Below are 21,262 nucleotides of genomic sequence, written 5' to 3' on the forward strand. Positions count from 1 at the left end.
CCCCTCTGATCCCCTCCCGCGAGAAGGGCGCCACGCGTAGCTCTCTTTCCACGGCGTCAAACTTCAAAGAAACTTCAAAGAGGAAAGAAAAACCCCCAACTTTGCGCTGCTCTTTCCAGGAACTCCGAGGGAGGGAAAAACTTTCCCGCGCGCTTCGCTTCCTCCTCCGTCAACATTCCATTTATTTGCATGACTCCGCCCTTTGGCGGGCGGGGCCATGCAAATGAGGTGGACGACCAGCTGGGCAGGGCGAGGCCGGGAGCGCAGAGAGGAGCCGGGCGAAGTTGGAGAGATGCTGCGCGGGGGTGCTCCGCTGAGTCGGGGTTGAGCCTTCTCGGCTCGACCCCCTTTCTCTGGCGCCGGTGGGAGCTGGAGGAAACCCTCGAGGGAGAGGATGATCCCGGTCTCGGAGCGAAGCGAGGTGGCTTGGGCGCCGGCAGGTGAGTTAAGGGATCGCGGCACAGACACCCCGAAGGATCACCACTTTTTCTATAGATCTGGTTTGCTCTTCTTTGGGGCTTCCCGAGCGGCGGGGGGGGGGGGGCTCTTGAGGAGGTGACGGCTTGTAGGTGCAAAGGACGGCAGGGCCGCTGGCTCTTTGGAACAGCGGCTGGGACTTAAGCAGGTGTAAGGAAGAGTTGGAAAGCCCTTGGCTAAGGGAGAGAGGCTTTGGTTTCTATCCGGTGCTCAGCTTTTGCAACAGAGGGGTGCGGCTAACAGGGCGAACCTAAACTGGTCTCCTCGGAACCCTCCTTACTTCCAGGAAAATGGGTTTTGTTTTTAAAGATTATCCCATTGCAATGCGCTCGTATCGAGCAAACGTGTTCTATTTGAGCGCACTGGGGGGTTTTCATCCAAGGAAACGTTGATTTATTTAGGGCATTTATTAATCGCATTTCCTTCTGGTAAAATCCAAGCGGTTTGCAACATTACTAAAATGCATAATTTTTTTAAAAAAGAAACCATTTTTTTAAAAAAATCATAATTCAGGAATGCTAGTAAATTTAAATATACCGTCTTATCACATCGACTTGGAGGTGTGTTTTGTTTGTTAAGATCATCTGGCTCGGGCGGGATTGTGAAACTTCCGCCAAAAGTCATGAATGCAAATTGCCTTTTTTTTTTTTTTGCCTTTTTAAACTTGAACGTAAACTTTAAAAACAAAAGGTTTTAGCAAAGTTTTTGGGTTTATTTTATTGTTGGACAGCGTGATGACCTAGGATTTCTCATTTCACAAGGAGGATCCTTAAAACCAATTTCCTGGGAGTAAGCCCCGCTGAATAAAATGGGAATAACTGCCGAGTAGACCTACTTAGGCTGGCTCTCTTAACGTCTGGTAGGGGGGAAAAGCCAGTTAATTTTTTTCATTGCTTGTTGCATGTTTACGCATTGCGTCGTTTTCTAATTTTGTTGTCCACCTTTTGAGTCTGGGGGGGGGGAGAGAAAGAAAGGTTGGCCTATAAATGAAATAAATTTAAGAACTGAAAGTTCCCCCTTTAAGAAAAAGAGCCTCTTTTTTAATAGAACCAAGTTAATGAATCCAATAAACGCCAGCTGATGCTTCAGACCAACGCCTGGAATCCCTCTTTTTTAATTCAGTGGCAAGGGAAAAGAAACCGGTTTTATTGCATCTGAATCCTTTGGAGTGCGCAAGGATCAGAGGACTTCCCTGTGTCCATAAAAACCAAGGATAAAGGCATAAGGAAGCTGCTCTATTAGGGCGGGTGTATTTGTGTTTGTTTGTGTGTAGCTAAACTCATGGAGCCGGTGCCAGGAAACGGTGGCTGGTCTAGCGCTCTGCTGCCCCCTATGGAGCATCCGATGGAGTTGCACAGAAAACTTTCAAGAGGAGATGATTACTATGGTGGGGACTGGAGTTCATTCACAAATTCAGAACGAGGAAAACGCGCTAGGCTTGCCAAGTCCAATTCAAAAAATATCTGGGGACTTTGGGGGTGGAGCCAGGAGCCAAGGGTGTGACAAGCATAATTAAACTCCAGGAGTTTGGGCCATAACATTTAAATGTGCACCTTTTAAATGCCTTCCTTCCATTGAAAGTAATGCAGGATAAGGGCATCTTAGAGCCCCCTGGTGCAGAGTGGTAAAGCTGCAGTACTGCAGTCGGAGCCCTCTGCTCACAACCTGAGTTTGGTTTCCGGCGGAAGCTGGTTCGGGTAGCCGGCTCCAGGTTGACTCAGCCTTCCTTCTGAGGTCGGTAAAACGAGTCCCCAGCTTGCTGGGGGAAAAGTGTAGATGACTGGGGAAGGCAATGGTAAACCACCCCGTAAAAAATCTGCCATGAAAACATTGTGAAAGCAACTTCGCCCCAGAGTTGGAAATGACTGGTGTTTGCACGGGGGACTACCCTTTACCCTTTTAAGGGCATCTGGTGCCTCTCCTCAAAAAACCCACCAAGTTTCAAAAAGATTGGACCAGGGGGTCCAATTTTATGAGCCCCCAAAGAAGGTGCCCCTGTCCTCCGTTATTTCCGCTAGAAGGAAGGTATTTAAAATGAGTATGGTTGCTTCAAAGGATGGCAGCCAGAACTCCCTTTGATTGGAGTTCAATTGTGCTTGCCACACGCTCCTGGCTCTACCCCCAAAGTCCCCAGATATTTCCTGAGTCAGACTAGGCAACCCCAGGTCTCTTCTGTAAAGGGAGAGACCCTCTAAGCTGAGTTAGCCTGAGCTCGCTCACAGATTTTTTTGCCTCCGGCTCACACATTTTTGTCTAAGCTCAGGAAGGAGGACCCCAGAGCACACACATTGATGCAGTCGCTCACAACTTTTATGCCAGCTGCTCACAAAGTAGAATTTTTGCTCACAAGACTGCAGCTTAGAGGGAACGTTGGCCAAGAGCACCTCTTTGTTTTTCAGTGGGCAAAGACCTCCACTTTTTCCTCCGAACAGCAGCATGTTGTTGTTCAGCCGCACAGTCTAGTCCGACTCTTTGCGACCCCATGGACCGAGTCACGCCAGGCCCTCCTGTCTTCCACCATCCTCCGAAGTTTGCTCAAATTCGTGTTAGTTACATCAGTAACGCTGTCCATCCATCTCCTCTTTTGCCGTCCCCTTCTTCTTTTGCCTTCTGTCTTTCCCAGCATCAGGGTCTTCTCCAGGGAACGCTCCCTTCTCATTGGGTGGCCAAAGGATTTCAGCTTCAGCATTTGACCTTCCAGGGAACAATCAGGATTGATTTCCCTTAGGACTGACTGATTGGATCTTCTTGCAGTCCGAGGGACTTTCAAGATCTTAGATGCTGCAATTGCTGTGTCTCTCTTCTGGAGAAAAATACCCTCTCTTGCCTGTGAACGCAGCTGTCTTGCGGGACCAAGAAGATTCATACAAAGATGGCTGTAATAAGCCCAGGGATTCCTGGCCCGCTGTCCTTCCATCTCCTCTTCCTTTTGTTTGTGCCACAGCTGGGCCAAGAGGAACTGAATCAGGAAATCTGGGTTTGTTTTCCCAGTGGCTCGGCTGGAGAAGCCGGTTCCTGTCGAGAGCAGCTTTGAGTCACGGCAAAGGTGGTTTTGCTGCTTGCTCCCGCTTCCTGTGCTGCAGGCATGAGTGCTAGGAATGAAGCCACAAGATCCTGCGCTCGCTTCCCATCCCTTGCCTTCCACTGGGGGGAGGAGTAACTTGTAGTGCAGTCTTCTGCAGCATCTGATTTCCTTTGCCATCATGTTTCAGCTGACGTAGTGTAGGATTTTCGAGGCAAGAGACATTCACAGGTGGTTTGCCATTGCCTGCCTCTGCAGAGACTTCCTTGGTGGTCTCCCCAGGGCTGGCCCTAGGGTGCATGGCACCCTAGGCAGCCCCTCTGTGTCCCCACTATCCTTCTCCGCAGCACTGCCCGCCTCCATGGCACTGCCCCCTCTGCCTGCACAGTGAGGGAGGAGAAATGGAGGCGGGGAAGGTGACATGAGAATAGGGAAGGTGGCACGAGAACAAGAAAGGCCTCTGCGAGTCATGCGGGGGTGTCCAAGAGGACTGGCTGCATCAGGGGTGTGTGGCCTAATATGCAAAGGAGTTCCTTCTACCAAAAAAAAACCTGCCTAAGGGGTTACCATAAGTTGGCTGCAACTCGAGCACTTTCTACCACCAGATCCACAGAAGATTGCACTGATCAGAGAATTCCTGCTTCAGTTGTTTTCTTGCCAGTATATCGGCTTCTATAGCGCCTTTTCCCCAAGACTTTCCCAGTAGCTTTCTAGCGTTGCTGGGATAAACTGGCCGAATGGTGGATCGGTAGGTACAAAGTAGTTGCTCAGAATCTGGGAACTATCTTTTTAAGTCAAGTTGTCCTTGGCAGCTAAGCCGGTGTGTGCTCTACCAGCAATGCAGAGTTCCTCCGACTGAAACTGTAGTGACGAAGCCCTCGTGTGACTACATCCGGTGTAACCCTGTGGCTTTCTCTCGTTTTAGGCAAAGACAAAGACTCTTCTGCAGCTCTGTATAAGCGAGGCAGCTTGCTGGGCAAAGGCGGCTTCGGCACTGTTTATGCTGGCCAAAGAATTGCGGACGGATTGCAGGTGAGATGCCGGGATGGAGGCGGTTTGAATGTACTGTTACCCTTGGATGCATTTTGGGAAATTGGTGCTCTCTCGATATTTCAGCTCTTGCCCCTCGACGCAAAAGGGTTTTTTGAGAGGCTGATGTATGAAATGCCCCAACAATACCTTGAAAATTGAACGAGTTCAAACCTGGAAAATCAGTAATGAGGCCTGTGGCCACCTAGTGGCAGTAAAGAAGAAAAGTTGGAGGGGGCCATCAATTATAGGGTTGCCAACCTCCAGGTGGGGCCTGGAGACAACGGCTTCTTTGAAAGGTAGGCTCTAGGGCAGGGATGGCCAAACTTGCTTAAAATTAGAGCCACATAGAAGAATGTTTGAGAGTCGGAAGGAAGGAAGGAAAAATGGAAAGAAAGCAAATAGAAGGGAGGAGGGACAGAGAGGTGGAAAGAAAGCAACTTTAACTTAAATGCATTTTCCAAACAACCAGCTGGCTGGGCTCGGAGAAGTGATTGAAAGAGACAAATGGTGGGGGTTTCGAGAGCCATACAAAATACGTGTGAGAGAGACACGTGTGGCTCCAGAGCCACGGTTTGATCACCCCTGCTCTAGGACATTATAGCCCATGGAAGTCCCTCCCATATTTCCAGGAATTTTCCAACCCTGAATTGGCAACCCTAAGCCAGGGAGGCTTAAGAAAGGGGGGGGGAGGCGGCAGAAGGTGTTTAGTGAGAGAGGGAAGGAGGGAATGTTCAGACGGAGTGGCAGATGGGTAAGGTTGCAGGTAGAGTTCCCACCAGCAGGCGATAGGAGAGAGAAGGATTCCCAGATCCATGTTGAGAAACTCCTGGAGATTTTGGAAGGACAAGGACCTCAGTGGGGTACAATGCCATAGAGTCCCTCCTCCGAAGCGACAGCTTTCTCCAAGGAATCTGACCTCTGTAGACTGGAGAGGAGCTGTATTTCTGGGGGTTCCCCACTGGTCCCACTTGGAGGGCTGGCATTTCCAGCTGAAGAGAGCCAGTTTGGTGTAGTGGTTAAGTGCACGGACTGTTATCTGGGAGAACCGGGTTTGATTCCCCACTCCTCCACTTGCAGCTGCTGGAATGGCCTTGGGTCAGCCGTAGCTCTGGCAGAGGTTGTCCTTGAAAGGGCAGCTTCTAGGAGAGCTCTCTCAGCCCCATCTGCCTCACAGGGTTTTTTTTGGGGGGGAGGGGAAGGGAAAGGAGATTGTAGGCCGCTCTGAGACCCTGTCCTTGAAGGGGCAGCTTCTGGGAGAGCTCTCTCAGCCCCACCTGCCTCACAGGGTGTCTGTTGGGGGGGGGGGAGGGGAAGGGAAAGGAGATTGTAGGCCGCTCTGAGACTCTGTCCTTGAAGGGGCAGCTTCTGGGAGAGCTCTCTCAGCCCCACCTGCCTCACAGGGTGTCTGATGTGGGGGAGGAAGGTAAAGGAGATGGTGAGCCGCTCTGAGGCTTTTGAGATTTGGAGTGGAGGGCGGGGTATAACTCTAATATCATCCTCAAGAGTCCCGACTCTGGTCTTGCATCAGTCTTGGGGAGAGTGTCTGAGGGGAACTAGACCAGCGATGGGCTCTTATCAGTGCCTTTCTCCACAGGTGGCGATCAAACACGTGGCTAGGAACAAAGTGGCCGAGTGGGCACAGCTGGTGAGTTTGGAGAGCATATGTGCATGCGTTGCAGTTTCCGTGAGCAAGGGGCCGACCCCTAAGGTTTGCCAGAGTCTTGGGACTTTCAGTGAGGAGATTTAGGGCTTTTTTGTGTGTGTAGCAGGAGCTCCTTTGCATATTAGGCCGCACACCCCTGAGGTAGCCAGTCCTCCAAGGGCTCTCACTCCAGGGTCTCCTGTAAGCTCCAGGAGGATTGGCTACCTCACGAGCGTGTGACCTAATATGCAGAGCAGTTCCTGCTACAAAAAAAAGCCCTAGTGGACTTCTACGAAAAGTGGGCCTTGTCCCCAGCCCTAAATTTAGGAAAGCGAGAAGGCTGACATCTTTGCCCTGAGAGCTTTCCGCTCCCTTCATTACCGATCTGAGGGTCAGCATCTGCCACTTGAGTTTGATGAAGTCGCAGAGTGATGATGTCACAGTGCACACACTTGAGAGCAGAGATTGGGGAGGGAAGGAGGAGGTGTGGGCAGCAGTTCTTGATGCTGAGCGGCCACATTTTTTACTGTCATTTGTTTGGTTGGTACATTTTTGTGGATGTGTCCAGTGCCATCAAGTCTGTTCTGACTTAACAGCAACTTTATGAGTTGATGACTTCTGACACTGAAATCAGGGCACTAGTCTATACCTAGTCAGCAGGGGTGAAATTCTAGCAGGAGCTCCTTTGCATATTAGGCCACACCCCCCCTGATGTAGCCAATCCTCCAAGAGCTTACAAGGCTCTTTTTTGTAAGCTCCAGGAGGATTGGCTACATCAGGGGTGTGTGGCCTAATATGCAAAGGAGCTCCTGCTAGAATTCCAGCCCTGCAAGTCAGTATTGTCTTCTCGAACCAGCAGCAGCCCTCCAGGGTCTTAGGCTGTCTTTTATACCATCTCTTGCCTGGTCCTTTTTAGCTGGAGATGGTGGGGATTGAACCTGGGACCTTCTGCATTCTAAGCAGAGACTCTGCCACTGAGCCAGGGGTCTCAGGTCAAGGTCTTTCCCATCACCTTCTGCCTGGCCCTTTTTAAATGGAGATGCCAGGGATTGAACCTGGGACCTTCTGCATGCCAAGCAGAGGCTCTTCCACTGAGCCAGGGTCTCAGGTCAAGGTCTTTCCCATTACCTGCAGCTTGGTCCTTTTAACTGGAGATGGTGGGGATTGAACCTGGGACCTTCCGCACGCCAAGCAGATGTCCAGCTTCTGAGCTACCTCTCCTAACACCAGGGAAATTGCTCATGGAAGACCAACAGGGTGTTTTCCTCCTGAATTTTTGTGTCTTACTCCTTGCCGCGCTGGTATCCTTGAAGCATTTGTGCTGATTATCCCCCCCCCCCTTTGTCCTTCCTTGCAGCCTAATGGGACATTGGCACCTCTTGAAGTGGTGTTGACGAGCCTTGTGTGTTCAGGCAGCGGCCACCGTGGTGTCATCCGCCTCTTGGATTGGTACGAGACGCCGGAAGGCTTCTTCATGGTCCTAGAGAGGCCCGAGCACTGCCAGGACCTCTTTGACTATGTGACGGAGCACGGACCCCTGCCTGAGAAGCTCTCCCGCCACTTCTTCCACCAGGTGGTAGAGGCCGTCAGCCACTGCCACGCCCAAGGGGTGGTTCACCGGGACATCAAGGATGAGAACATTTTGGTGGATGTCCGCAGCGGCAGCCTCAAGCTGATCGACTTTGGGTCGGGGGCCTTGCTGAGAGATTCTGTCTACACAGAATTTGATGGTGAGTATCATTTAGAGGATGGTGGTGGCATTGTTTTCTGTGGCCCCAGAAGGCAGGACCAGAACCAACGGGTTGAAATTAAATCAAAAGAGTTTCCGGCTCAAGATTAGAAAGAACTTCCTGACAGTTAGAGCAGTTCCTCAGTGGAACAGGCTTCCTCGGGAGGTGGTGGGCTCTCCTTCCTTGGAGGTTTTTATGCAGAGACTAGATGGCCATCTGACAGCAATGAAGATCCTGTGAATTTAAGGGGGAGGTGTTTGTGAGTTTCCTGCATTGTGCAAGGGGTTGGACTAGATGACCCTGGAGGTACCTTCCAACTCTGATTCTGTAGGGACATTTCTGGCTAAAGGTAGTGTGTGTGTTTGTGAAGGATCATGATCAGTGTTCCCTCTGAGCTAAGTTAGCGTGAGCCGGCTCAAAGATTTTTAGCCTCTAGCTCACACATTTTTGTCTCAGCTCAGGACAAATGGCCCCAGAGCACAGTAATTTATGCAGGAGCTCACAACTTTAATGCCAGTAGCTCACAACTTTAGTAGAAGAAGACGACATTGGATTTATATTCTGCCCTCCACTCAAGAGTCTCAGAGCGGCTCACAATCTCCTTTATCTCCCTCCCCCACAACAGACACCCTGTGAGGTGGGTGGGGCTGAGAGGACTCTCACAGCAGCTGCCCTTTCAAGGACAACCTCTGCCAGAGCTGTGGCTGACGCAAGGCCACGCCAGCAGGTGCAAGTGGAGGAGTGGAGAATCAAACCTGGTTCTCCCAGATAAAAGTCCGCACACTTAACCACTACACCAAACTGGCTCTCAAAGTAGAATTTTTGCTCACAAGACTCTGCAGCTTAGAGGAAACATTGATGATTCCAGGAGGTGGGGTGAAGGGACAGCTGATAGCCAGTGTAGGCAAGTATTTGTAACAGATTTTCACGCAGCGGATGGTATTTAGGGTCTCCTCAGTGGGGGGGTTAGGAGGGCCTTCCAGGACATCCCCAACGAAATTATGCCACCTGTAAGTGATGTCATTAGGGCTTTCTTTGTTGTAAGGACTCCTTTGCATATTAGGCCACACCCCCTGATGTAGCCAATCCTCCAAGAGCTTACAGAAGGCCCTGTAAGCTTCAGGAGGATTCGCTACATCAGGGGGTGTGGCCTAATATGCAAAGGAGCTCCTAGGAAAAAAGGCCCCTGGACATCATCACGTCAGGGACGTTGCAAAGCAACCCTCTGGTTTTGGGGCAAAACTTTCTCATTGTCGGTAAAAAATTCGTGGCCTTTCAAAACATGGCCTTTTTAATGACAGCGTGCATTGCCTTGAGACCTGGTAAGCGAAATCTTTTGAGTTTCCCTTATCTCCTCAGCTTCTTCCAGCAGATTTCTAGGAAGGTTGATCTCATGCTTTCTCATGACTTCTCATGCCCTGAGGGGTGATGTGGTAGAGGTTTACAAAAACACGCGTGGGATAGAAAAGGCAGAGAAAGAGGTACTTTTCTGCCTTTCTCACTGTACAAGAACTCATGAAATGAACGAGCAGCAGGCTTAGAGCGGATCAAAGGAAGTACTTGTTCTTCCAAAGAGTAATTAACATATGGAATTCACTGCCACAGTAAATGGAGGCAGCTACAAGCATAGACAGTTTCAAGAGGGGGTTGGATAAACATATGGAGCAGAGGTCCATGAGTGCTATTAGCCACAAGGTATAGATGAAACACTCTGTCTGGGGCTGTGATCCTCTGTCTTCTTGGTCCTTGGGGTACAGTGGAAGGCTTTTAGAGTTGTCGCCTTTGCTGGTGGACCTTTTGATGGTGCCTGGGTTTTGGCCACTGTGCCCCAGACTGGTGGGCCGGATGGGCCATTGGGCCGATCCCAACAATAGCTTCTATTTGTCCTCCGCCCGCTGATAATGTTTTTCTTAGGCACTGTTTGAATTTTCCTTGATCTTTAATGGGCTCAGACCTCTTTGGTTTTTGATTCTATTCATTTTCTGGGTGTGGGTCCATAAAAATGCGTTTGTGCTTAATAAAGGCATTCTTGCAAGCAGAAACTACTACAATCTCACGCTTAACTTCCTCTCTTTCTTTCAGGTACTCGGGTCTACAGCCCGCCGGAATGGGTGGGATTCCAGCATTATCACGCCCTTCCAGCAGCCGTCTGGTCACTGGGAGTCCTACTGTACGACCTGGTGTGCGGAGACATCCCCTTTGAGCGGGATGAGGAGATCATGAAGGCCAGCGTGAAGTTCCACCTGCCTGTCTCTGCAGGTGAGACCCAATAGCCCTTCTAAGCTGTGGCGTCTTGTGAGCAAAAATTCTACTTTGTGAGCCATTGGCTGTGAAGTTGTGAGCTTCTGCATAAATGAGTTTGCTCTGCGGCCATTTTTCCTGAGCTAAGACAAAAATGTGTGAGCCAGAGGCTAAAAACTGCAAGCTAGCCTACAGTAACTCAAGCTTAGAGGGAACACGGATGAGACCCCTTCTGGGGTAGCCAGAGTGAATTTACATGAATTACGAGAGCAAAGTTGGAGTCCAGTGGCACCTTTTTAAGACCCACAAAGTTTGGTGTAGTGGTGAAGGACTCTTACCTGGGAGAAGCGGGTTTGATTCCCCACTCCTCCACTTGCAGCTGCTGGAATGGCCTTGGGTCAGCCATAGCTCTGGCAGAGGTTGTCCTTGAAAGGGCAGCTGCTGTGAGAGCCCTCTCAGCCCCACCCACCTCATAGGGTGTCTCTTGTGGGGGAAGAAGATAAAGGAGGTTGTAAGCTGCTCTGAGACCGATTCAGAGAGAAGGGCGGGGTATAAGTACAATCCATTCTGTGTATAAGCTTTCGTGTGCAAGTACTCTTCTTCAGATACTTTGAAGGAGAAGTCACCAATCATTACATATAGGTAAAGGGTGGGGAGGATGTTGCCAGGAAAATCAGTCCAGACATATAAATCACTGAGCAATAGATATAGCTAAGACTAGATCAAGGCAATTAATAATGTATCTTGATTCTAATCAGCCTTTCCTGGCAACACACCCTCCCCACCCTCTACCTATACGTAATGGTTGGTGACAGTTCTGTTTCAATGTACAAGTTGTGCATGCACATGAAAGCTTACATCCGGAATAAAACTTCGTAGGTCATAAAGTTGCCGCCACTCAAACTTTGCTCTGCTGCATCGGACCAACACGGCCGCCTACCTGAATAATAGAAATTAAAGATTGAAAGAACTGGATTTTCAGGGACGATGAAAAGTCAGCTTTGGGCAACCATCTCTGCCTGGCATGCTGTGGGTGCCGCACGGTTGCCCAACTGGCAGTTCCATTTCCTGCCGCTCCAAGGACATAAGGCTGCAAACAGCCACTCCGGAGAGGTTCCTGGATTGCTTGCCTCCTGCCCAAATCCACTCTCCGTCGAGTAACTCTGGAAAAATTTCCAACCTCTTTCTGCATCTGGGTCAATGAAAATTAAGGAGCAATGTCACCCAGCCAGCTTCCATGGTAGTCAAATCAATCAATATTTATTTCAGTCAAAGACCAGAACAGCAATAAAGGAAGACAACAAGACAACTCTTAAGAGGACAGTTGACGAAATCAAAGCTCTTCCAAATATTTCCTCGTAAAAATCACAATGTAACAAAAATTTTGCTACTGCCTGAGTTATTGAGCTCTGCGTATCTCCCAATAAAAATTTGTGAAATACCTCAGTTCTAACATTTATATAAAACTCCCAAGGGCTTGAATTTAGATAAAAGTGGGGTAATTAGACGCAATCTTTCCTCTTGAGAAAGTTCACAGTGGAGGAGGATATGCGAGACTGTTTCAATTACTTTTTCTGAACAAAGGCAACATCGTTTCTGCATCGGTGGATGGGAGAACCTACCAGCTAATACTGCAGATGGAAAAACGTCAAGGCGAGCCCTTGAGAAAGCCCGTCTGTGTCTCGCATATGTTATATTTGACACATAAGGGTGGATGTATAATCTGGCCATGACTTTAATCTGGAATAATTTGCCGGGAGCAGTGCTTTATCATTTTGGAGTTCAATGTCACTCGGTCTCCGAGATACCAGCGTTTTTGCTTCATTCAGGCCCCTATCAAAAAGTTCTTCTGGATTCAGCCCAGTCGATCTGAGTTTTTCAATAATCTTAGCAGACCAGAAAGGATAGGGGTCTGCTGCAAGTCAAAATGGGATTAGGCCCTTTGGCTTGAAGTGAACTCTTAACCAAAAGCAAATCGCAAGTTTCCGTATTTTTAACTCTACTCTAGGGAGGCCAGCTTCCTGTCTAATTTTAACACTCACACCTCGTGTGTGTTGATAAATATATTGTGCAAAAAAATCAGAATACAACTCAACAAACAATATAAATTCTCTCTTTGGATAGTTGGATTCCTTTGCAACAATTTCCGCTACATTAGGGGGGAGGGTTTCGTTGGAAGACTGAAACACCTTAAGGCTGCATCAGCACAACTGACTGTATTGGGAATTATAGGGCAGGAACACTTTGCTTCTGAACCCTTATTGGACTTTTGAGTTGTGTTAAAGGAACGGACACCGCATTCCAGGAGAGATTTATATTTATGGAGTTGTATTCTGATTTTTGCACGACACACCTGAGGTGTGAATGTTTAATTTATTTTCCAGTGCATTATTGTTATTCCACATTGCCTGTACATTGGAACCTGTATTATTTGTAGCTTTCACGGCAGAGCAGGGATTTGAACCTAGCTCTCCCAGATCCTAGTGCAGGGCTCTAACTATTACACTGCACTGGCTGTTTCTTGACAGCTGTCTCTCTTTCTTAATGGCTGCCTTTCCTTCCTTCCGCAGACTGCCAGGATCTCATCCGATGGTGCTTATCTCCAGATCCCTCCAAGCGGCCGACCTTAGAGCAAGTGCTTCTTCACCGGTGGCTGAAACCAGACCCCCTTCTTCAGCCTGAAGAAATACTCACCTCAGCCCCTCCCCGGGGCACCGCTGCTTCTAAGAGTAGCGGCTGAGGGTACCAAACGTTGCCTCCTGCCCCTTCTGAGGCGGCGGGAAGGGTGGTGCTAACGGTACCAAATGGACCTCAGGGCAGCCAAACTTGGTCACTGGCTGATGAAAAGTTAATCTGGTTCTACAGGTTTCTTTACTGACTGCACTTGTGGGCAAGAAGGGAAGCTGAACTGGGCAGAAAGCAGTCGGCCACTCTCAGAGTCCCTCCACCATTCAAATGATGTTTGTTCTCTGGCTTTGCCCAGACCCCCAGACATCTGAGTTACATGTAAATACTTGTGTATTGATATTTGCCCCAGTCCCTGCGGCCATCTTGGGGAGGAGTCCAGGGTCAAATTCTAGTTGTACCCCGGTTTGTGTTTTACCCTATGGGGTTGACCAGTAAAGCAAAATAACTTTTTGTATATGTTTGGTTTACAGTTAATGTGTGCTTTGTTTCGTTTTAATTTTATTTGTTGAAATGTTGTACAGAGGAATGCTACCTGCCGGTAAAATCTGTACAGAAATCTTATTTAATAAAAAAGATGACTTTGTGAAACTGATTCTTGCTGGCTTGGAACTGTTTATGGCTTGAAGCTGGTCACTGACAATTAGAGTTTTTCAGGTTGAGAAACTCCTGGAGATTTGGGGGTGGGGGATGGGGCCAGAGTTTGAAGAAGAAGAGTTGGATTTGGAGTTGCCAGCCTCTAAGTGGGTAATCAAAAACACAACCACAAGGTTATAGTGACAATTAACTAACAAGTGTATTATTAACCAGAAACACAAGTCCCTAATAAAATGCTCGGTGGGAAGGGCGGGATATAAATCCCAGATAGATAGATAGATGCTTAGAGTAGATACATATGGAAAAAGTCCAACCTGAGAACGTCTTCTTCACGTAGTGATTTCTTCAGTGAAATTTTCTTCAATGAAATACGAATTTCCAAAAGTTGCTTGAAAATCCCTGGCCTTTTGGGCAATTGCCACAAGTGAAGGTTTTTGTGGAGATAATGGTCCCTACTAGTGCCATGCAAGAATCTTGTTATTAAAATTTCTGGAATATCCTGTTGGAAAAGAATTGGGAACAGGTGGGGCAGAAGTCGACCTGTCCAGTGATTTTCAAGCAACATTTGGAAATTCATATTTCATTGAAGAAAATTTCACTGAAGAAATTTACTACGTGAAGAAGACGTTCTCATGTTGGACTTTTCCCATATGTATTACTCTAAGGACTTTATTAGGGACTTGTGTTTCTTTGTGTTTATGGTTAATAATACATTTGTTAGTTAATTGTCACTGTAACCTTGTGGTTGTGTTTTTGATTATCTCCCTGGTGACTTCTCTCTTAGTTCAACGAGCCTCTAGGTGGGGCCTGGAGATCTCCAACTTTTTCAGCTGATCTCCAGCTGGTGGAGATCAGCTCCCCCGGAGAAAATAGCTGCTTGGTGGCCTTGAACTATGTCAAAGCCCCTCCCCTTCCCAAGCCCTGCCCTCTCCCAGATCCACCCCCAAAGTCTCCAGATATTTTCCAAGACAGACCTGGCAACTCTAATTTATACCCCGCCCTTCACTCTTGAGTCTCAGAGCAGCTTACAATCACGTTCCCTTCCTCTCCCCACAACAGGACACCCTATGAGGTCAGTGAGTCTGAGAAAGCTGAGAGAATTGTGACTGACCCATGGACACCCAGCAGGCTATATGTCGAGGAGTGGGGAATCAGACCCACTTCTCCAGATTAGTGTCTTCCACTCTTAACCATGAGACCAAACTAGGAGGGGAGGGACTTCAGGGTATAATGCCGCACAGTCCACCCTCTGAATTAGCCATTTTCTCCAGTGGCGCTGTAGGCTGGAGGTCAGTGGCAGTTCTGGCAGATCTCCAGGTCCCACTTGCAACCTGGCAACTCATCTCGCAGCAAAAATGGTGATCTGCAACACAGTTCTGGGGGTGTCCGTTGACGTGTCTTGGAGCCTCTTCCCCTCCTATCCTCCGGTCTTGAATGGAACGTAACAAAATGGGGAACTTTGGGTGGTTTTGTATTGGGTGATTAGCACAGCATGGGTCTCATCCTAGGTGAGTAAACTACAGTTGGATGCTCTGGGCTTGACCACAGACTTCCTTATTTATTAAGTCCATTTGTATCCTGCCTTTCTCCCCAGTTACAGAGGTGACGAAACTGTGGCTTGGGAGCCACATGTGGCTCTTTCACACACATTGTGGGGCTCTTGAAACCCTCAGCACTCCCATCAGCCAGCTTGAATAAGGCAATTTATCTTTTAAATCATTTTTCCAAGTCAAGACAGCCAGCAGCTCAGAGAAAGCATTTAAAGTTGCTTTCTTTCCACCTCTTCCTCCCCCATCTATTTCCTTCATGTCTGCCTGCTCTCAAACATTGGACATATATGTCTCATGGCTCTCAAACATATGTTTATTTTATGTGGCTCTCATGTTAAGCAAGTTTGGCCACCCCTGGTTTACAACGTTCTCATGACAGCCCTGTGAGGTAGGTTAGGTTGGGACAGTGTGACTGGCCTGAGGTCAAGGAGCTTTCATGGCATAAGTGAGTAGAGATTGGAACCCGACACTAGTCCGACACTCTTAACTGCTCTCTTGTGTCTCTGGGCTTGACAACTTCTTCATAGGCCTGCTTTAGGAGTGAGAGTTAGGGGGTCTGTTTTGAGGCTCAAACCTTCCCTTTTCATAGGAAACTGAAAGTGGACCCCATCTTTCCTCACACCACAGAGGTGATCCGGGCTTTCTTCCACCTCAGTGGATCCAGATGTTTCTTAGGGGAGTCCAAGAGGGTTGGGCCTTTGCTTTGGTAAGGACTACTCATCCAGAAACTTCTGTCACTGTTGTGACAACACTTACTGTGGAACATAACTGGAACTGTATCATATAGGGTTGCCAACCTTCCACATGGTGGCTGGGAATCTCTTGAGGTTACAACTGACCTCCGGGCCACAGAGATAAGTTGGCTGTGAAAGCTGGGCTGTATAGCATTGTACCCCACTGATGTCCCTACCTAATATCTTACCTTCCTTAGTTTCCACCCCCAAAATCTCCAGGTATTTCCCAACCTCCAGCTTGGCCCCACCTCGCCAAGGTAATGCTTTTGAGGCAGACTGGACTGTCCTTGCGGCAGCCATTTTGTGGTTCTGCCTACCACTTTCTCTCATAATACCTAATGTGTCCAAAGATTGGGATTGCCAGCTCTGGGCTGGAAAATACATGGAGATGTGGCGGAGGGGAAAGACTTCAGCGGGGTATAATGACTGGGAAGCCAGACTCCCAAGTGGGGTTTGGGGATGCCCTGGAATTACAGTTTATCTCTGGACTACAGAGATCAGTTCCCCTGCAGAAAATGGATGCTTTGCAGGGTGAGCTCTAAGGCATTGTATCCCACTGAGGGCGCTTTCCTCCCTAGGGATGCCTAGTCCAATTCAAGAAACATCTGGGGACTTTGGGGTTGGAGCCTGGAGACTTTGGGGATGAAGCCAGGACCAAGGTTGTGACAAGCATGATTGAACTCTAAAGGGAGTTCTGGCCATCACTTTTAAAGGGACAGCATACCTTTTAAATGCCTTCCCTCCTTTGGAAATAATGAAGGATAGGGGCACCTTCGTTGGGGGGGGGGGGGCTCATAGAATTGGACCCCCTGATCCAATCTTTTTGAAACTTGGAGGGAATCTTGAGGAGAGGCACCAGATGCTATGCTGAAAATTTGGTGCCTCTACCTCAAAAAACAGCCCCCCCGAGCCCCAGATACTTTTGGATTGATCATCCATTATACCCTATAGTGACTGGTCTCCATATGGTACAATGGAGTGCCCAGTTGATATCCCCCGCCCTCTTTTTTTTTTTGCTAACCATGGAGCAGGGGAAGGCCTCCAAACCAGGGGATCTCCTGCCCCCAGCTGGGGATTGGCAACCCGACTTAAGAAGAAGACTGCAGACTTATACCCCACCCTTCTCTCTGGATCAGAGTCTCAGAGCGGCTTACAATCTCCTTTATCTTCTCCCCCCACCCCAACAGACACCCTGTGAGGTGGGTGGGGCTGAGAGGGCTCTCACAGAAGCTATCATTTCAAGGACAACTCCTGCAATAGCTATGGCTAACCCAAGGCCATTCCAGCAGCTGTAAGTGGAGGAGTGGGGAATCAAACCCGGTTTTCCCAGATAAGAGTCCACACACTTAACCACTACACCAAACTGGCTCTCCTGAGGCTGCTTCTTGTAGCTCTTTCTCTCCTCCACCATCTATTCCAGGGATGGCCAAATTTGCTTACTTTAAGAGCCACATAAAATAAATATCAGATGTTTGAGAGCTGCAAGTTATGAATGTCAGATGTTTGAGAGCAGGAAGGCAGGCAGGCAGGCAGGCAGGCAGGAAATCAAATAGATGGGGGTAAGAGAGGTGGAAAGAAAGCAACTTTAAATGCATTCTTCAAGCCACAGGCTGCCTTGGCTTGCAGAAGTGATTTAGAGAGACAAATGCCTTCTCCAATCCGGCTGACAGGGAAGTGGGGGCTTTGAGAGCCACGAAATATGTGTGAAAGAGCCTCACGTGGCTCCCGAGCCACAGTTTGGCCTCCCCTGCTCTATTCTTTTGGAGCAGATGGAGCAATTGAAAGAAAACAATTCACTGGCTTTAAAGTGAGATGCTGAACGGAAACCTCCCAGCTGTCCTATCTCCTGTTGACTCAGTTGAGTCAGAAACAAAATCTTCATGCCAAGGAGAGAACACCTGGTTTACAAAACCACCAAGACCGGTTCCTGGAAACTCCTCCTGCCGGGATGCCGGTTTTGGAATGCCAAACAGGATGAAGGAGTGACGTCCGACAGCTCCTCAGCGTCACTCCAAAGTGTTGACTCGCCCACCCAGGTACACATGGTTATCTGCCCCACCCTGACAAGACTTACGCCATCCACCTGTGTGTGCTTTGTGCTGGTGTCCTTGCTGTACATAGCACAGCATCCTGTTGGGAGTTGCCAATGAAGGAACGAACAGAAGGGTAGGAGAATTGGGCAAAAGGTGGCACTCCCACAGGAGGGAAGGAAGAAGACAAAGTAGATATTGGATTTATATCCCGCCCTATACTCTGAATCTCAGAGTCTCAGAGCGGTCACAATCTCCTTTACCTTTCTCCCCTCACAACAAACACCCTGTGAGGTGGGTGGGGCTGAGAGAGCTCTGACAGCAGCTGCCCTTTCAAGGACAGCTCTGCGAGAGCTATGACTCACCCAAGACCATTCCAGCATCTGCAAGTGGGGAATCAAACCTGGTTCTCTCCGATAAGAGTCTGTGCACTTAATCACTATGCCAAACTGGCTCTCTAGGGTTCAATCTATCTACTTCAATATGTTCAATAACCCAGAATTCTAGGGTTCAAGAGGGGCTGTGGCTCAATTGTAGGCTTGGCGTGCAGAGGGGCACGGCATGCAGAAGGTCCCAGGATCAGTCCCCCAAATCTTCAGTTACAAGCAATGTTCCCTCTAAGCTGCAGAGTCTTGTGAGCAAAAATTCAACTTTTGTGAGCTACTGGCATTCAAGCTGTGAGATACTGCATAAATTAGTGTGCTCTAGGGTTGCCAATCCCCAGGTGGGGGCAGGGGATCCCCCAATTTGGAGGCTCTCCCCCCGCTTCAGGGTCATCAGAAAGCACGGGAGGGGGGTAGAATGTCTGCTTGGCACTCCATTATTCCCTATGGACACCAATTCCCATAGGGTATAATGGAGAATTGATCCACAGGTATCTGGTGCTCTGGGGTGGCCTGTCTTTTGAGACAGAGGCACCAAATTTTCAGCATAGCATCCAGTGCCCCTCCCCAAAGAACCTTCCAAGTTTCAAAAAGATTGGACCAAGGGATCCAATTCTATGAGCCCCCAAAGAAGGTGCCCCTATCCATTATTTCCAGTGGAGGGAAGGCATTTAAAAGGTGTGCAGTTCCTTTAAATGTGATGGCCAGTGTTATGTATGTGCCTTAAAGTATATACTTCCTGCTGGCTCATTGGAGCCAGGAAAGCAGAGCTTGGGGACTGGATAACAATGGGTAGTGGGATCCAAATACCTGCCACCCTGCACCTATCACAGACCCCTGCCTGTTTGAATGAACCAATGGCAGGCTAGCGCGGGAGATTAGAGTTGTATATAGGTTTGGCCCACCGGCCCTTAGTCAGTCTTTGTTGAGAGCAGCCTTCACCATGCTTGCTTTAATAAAGAGCTGTCCTCACTATGATCTCGTCTCTGCAGTGCTTTGAACCCACTATATTATAGCCAGAACTCCCTTTGGAGCTCGATTATGCTTGTCACAACCCCCAATGTCTCCTGGCTCCATCCCCAAAAGTCCCCAGATATTTCTTGAATCGGACTTGGCAACCCTATAATGTGCTCTGGGGCCCTCCTTCCTGAGCTAAGACAAAAATGCGTGAGATGGAGGCTAAAAATCTGTGAGCTAGCTCATGCTAACTCAGAGGGAACGCTGGTTACAAGGACCAGGCAGGAGGCGATGGGAAAGACCTCTGGCTGAGAGAACCACTGCCACTCTGAGAAGACAGAGCACTTTGATCGACCAGTGGTCTGATTTCGGCAGAAGGCAGCTTCGTGTGTTCAAGATACCGTGTAAGGGAAGCATAGACAGTCGGCTGTTGTCGATTTTCCGGGCTGTGTGGCCGTGGTCTTGGCATCGTGAGACCTGACGTTTCGTCAGCAACTCTGACTGGCATCCTCAGAGGCGTAACCCAGAAAACTGGAGTTCTCTCTGGGTCAAAGCCTTCGACAACACATTGAAGCATAGACAGATTGAGCTCAATGATTACAGTGTTGTCAATGTGCACGGTATGCTATGAAGTAAATTAAACCAAAGAGAGGTCGCTGCCCTGAGGAGCTTACAATCCAGGGTGACTGCAAGCGCCCACTTTTCTGCCACTGCTCCTCACCCAGCTTTTGAAATATGGGAGAAACAATATATAACAGGGGTGGCCAAACTTACTTAACGTAAGAGCGGCATAGAATAAATGTCAGATGTTTTGAGTGCTGCAAGACTTGAATATCCAGTGCGGGATTAAACCCCGTGGAGGCCCCTAGGCAGTCAAAATCTCGGGGGTCTCCTCACAAATTATTTCAGAGTTGGAACGGCCACCCCGCTGTGGCCCCTGCTGCAGCCTGCAGGCACCTTCTCCAAAGCCCCTTTGACAAAGCTGCGGGGGAGAGGCAGAGAGAGGCAAACTTGGCGATGATGCCACCAGCAGCTGCACCAGGCAAGTCGGGTAAAGAGCAGCTCAGTTGCTGGCTGCGCGTGCAGGCTGGGAGGGCTGCAAGCAGGGGGGAAATTGGGGGGAAGCTGGCCCAGGGTCCCTAAAGGCGTGGGGGCCCATAGGCCAATGCCTACATGGCTTAATCGTTAATCCGTCCCCGTGAATATCAGATGTTTGAGAGTAGGCGGGCAGGAAGATGGAAGGAGGGAGGTGGAAAGAAAGCAATTTTAAATGCATTCTCCAAGATGCCTGCTGTCTTGGCTTGGAGAAGAGATTTAAAGAGACAAATGCCTACTCCAAGCCAGCTAATGTGGCAGTGGGGGCTTTGAGAACCACACAATATGTGTGAAAGAGCCACACGTGGATCCTGAGCAGCAGTTTAGCCACCTGATACACAATTCTTCCTTCCGGCTCTCAGACATCTGGCGTTCGTGTCTTGCAGCTCTCATCTGACGTTTATTCTACGTGGCTCTTACGTTAAGCAAGTTTGACTGCCCCTGCTATAGAACAAAGTTTGAATCCTGTGACACCTTTAAGACCGAGGAAGTTTAATTCTGGGTATAAGCTTTCATGTGCCCAGAATTAAATTTTCTTCATCTTAAAGGCACAACTGGACTCAAACAGCTCTATCTTTACAGGGTTATCCTTATGTAGATTATCCCTCTGTGTACACACCACTCTGCGATGCGGGTAATTTGGAGATAAGAATGACTAAGCCTGAAATACCGATCAGATTTAGGGCACTAATCAGAACTACTAAATTCTCTCTGGGTTTTTTTTTAAATCTATGTAGCTCTGGGTGGCATACATGGGTTGGCCATTACTAACAACTTGCTGTTGATGTAGCATTCTTAAAGAGCCTCTAATCAATCTATCCAAGTGGGCCGTTTTTGCCCTGACCTTCCCCAAGGTAGGGATGCCAACCTCCAGGTGACACTTGCAGACCTCCTGCTGTTACAACTGATATCCAGATTAGATTTAGATTGATTAGATTTAGAGCCCGCCCCCCGCCACAGCAGGCTCAGGGCGGCTCACAACCAATAAAATCACAGTAAAACAATTCAACCATCTTCGTTACATATAAACAATTGATCAGGTCAACAATTCATGATTAAAATTAAGCAACTAAAACAGTTTGGAGCT

At 48.7% G+C, this 21,262-nt stretch overlaps 1 protein-coding gene across 1 annotated transcript; it reads left to right on the plus strand.

Annotated features, from left to right (window-relative positions):
* The first annotated feature begins 217 nt into the window (after positions 1–217).
* Positions 218–13,424, plus strand: PIM2 (Pim-2 proto-oncogene, serine/threonine kinase). The gene is made up of 6 exons (XM_060252429.1): positions 218–440; positions 4,425–4,531; positions 6,126–6,176; positions 7,531–7,903; positions 9,986–10,162; positions 12,715–13,424. Exons 1-6 carry the CDS (start codon positions 395–397, stop codon positions 12,882–12,884), a joined length of 924 nt encoding a protein of 307 aa, XP_060108412.1. The 5' UTR covers positions 218–394; the 3' UTR covers positions 12,885–13,424.
* Positions 13,425–21,262: the final 7,838 nt, after the last annotated feature.

The sequence above is a fragment of the Heteronotia binoei genome, chromosome 13 (assembly GCF_032191835.1).
Source record: "Heteronotia binoei isolate CCM8104 ecotype False Entrance Well chromosome 13, APGP_CSIRO_Hbin_v1, whole genome shotgun sequence".
NCBI classification, from domain to species: domain Eukaryota; kingdom Metazoa; phylum Chordata; class Lepidosauria; order Squamata; family Gekkonidae; genus Heteronotia; species Heteronotia binoei.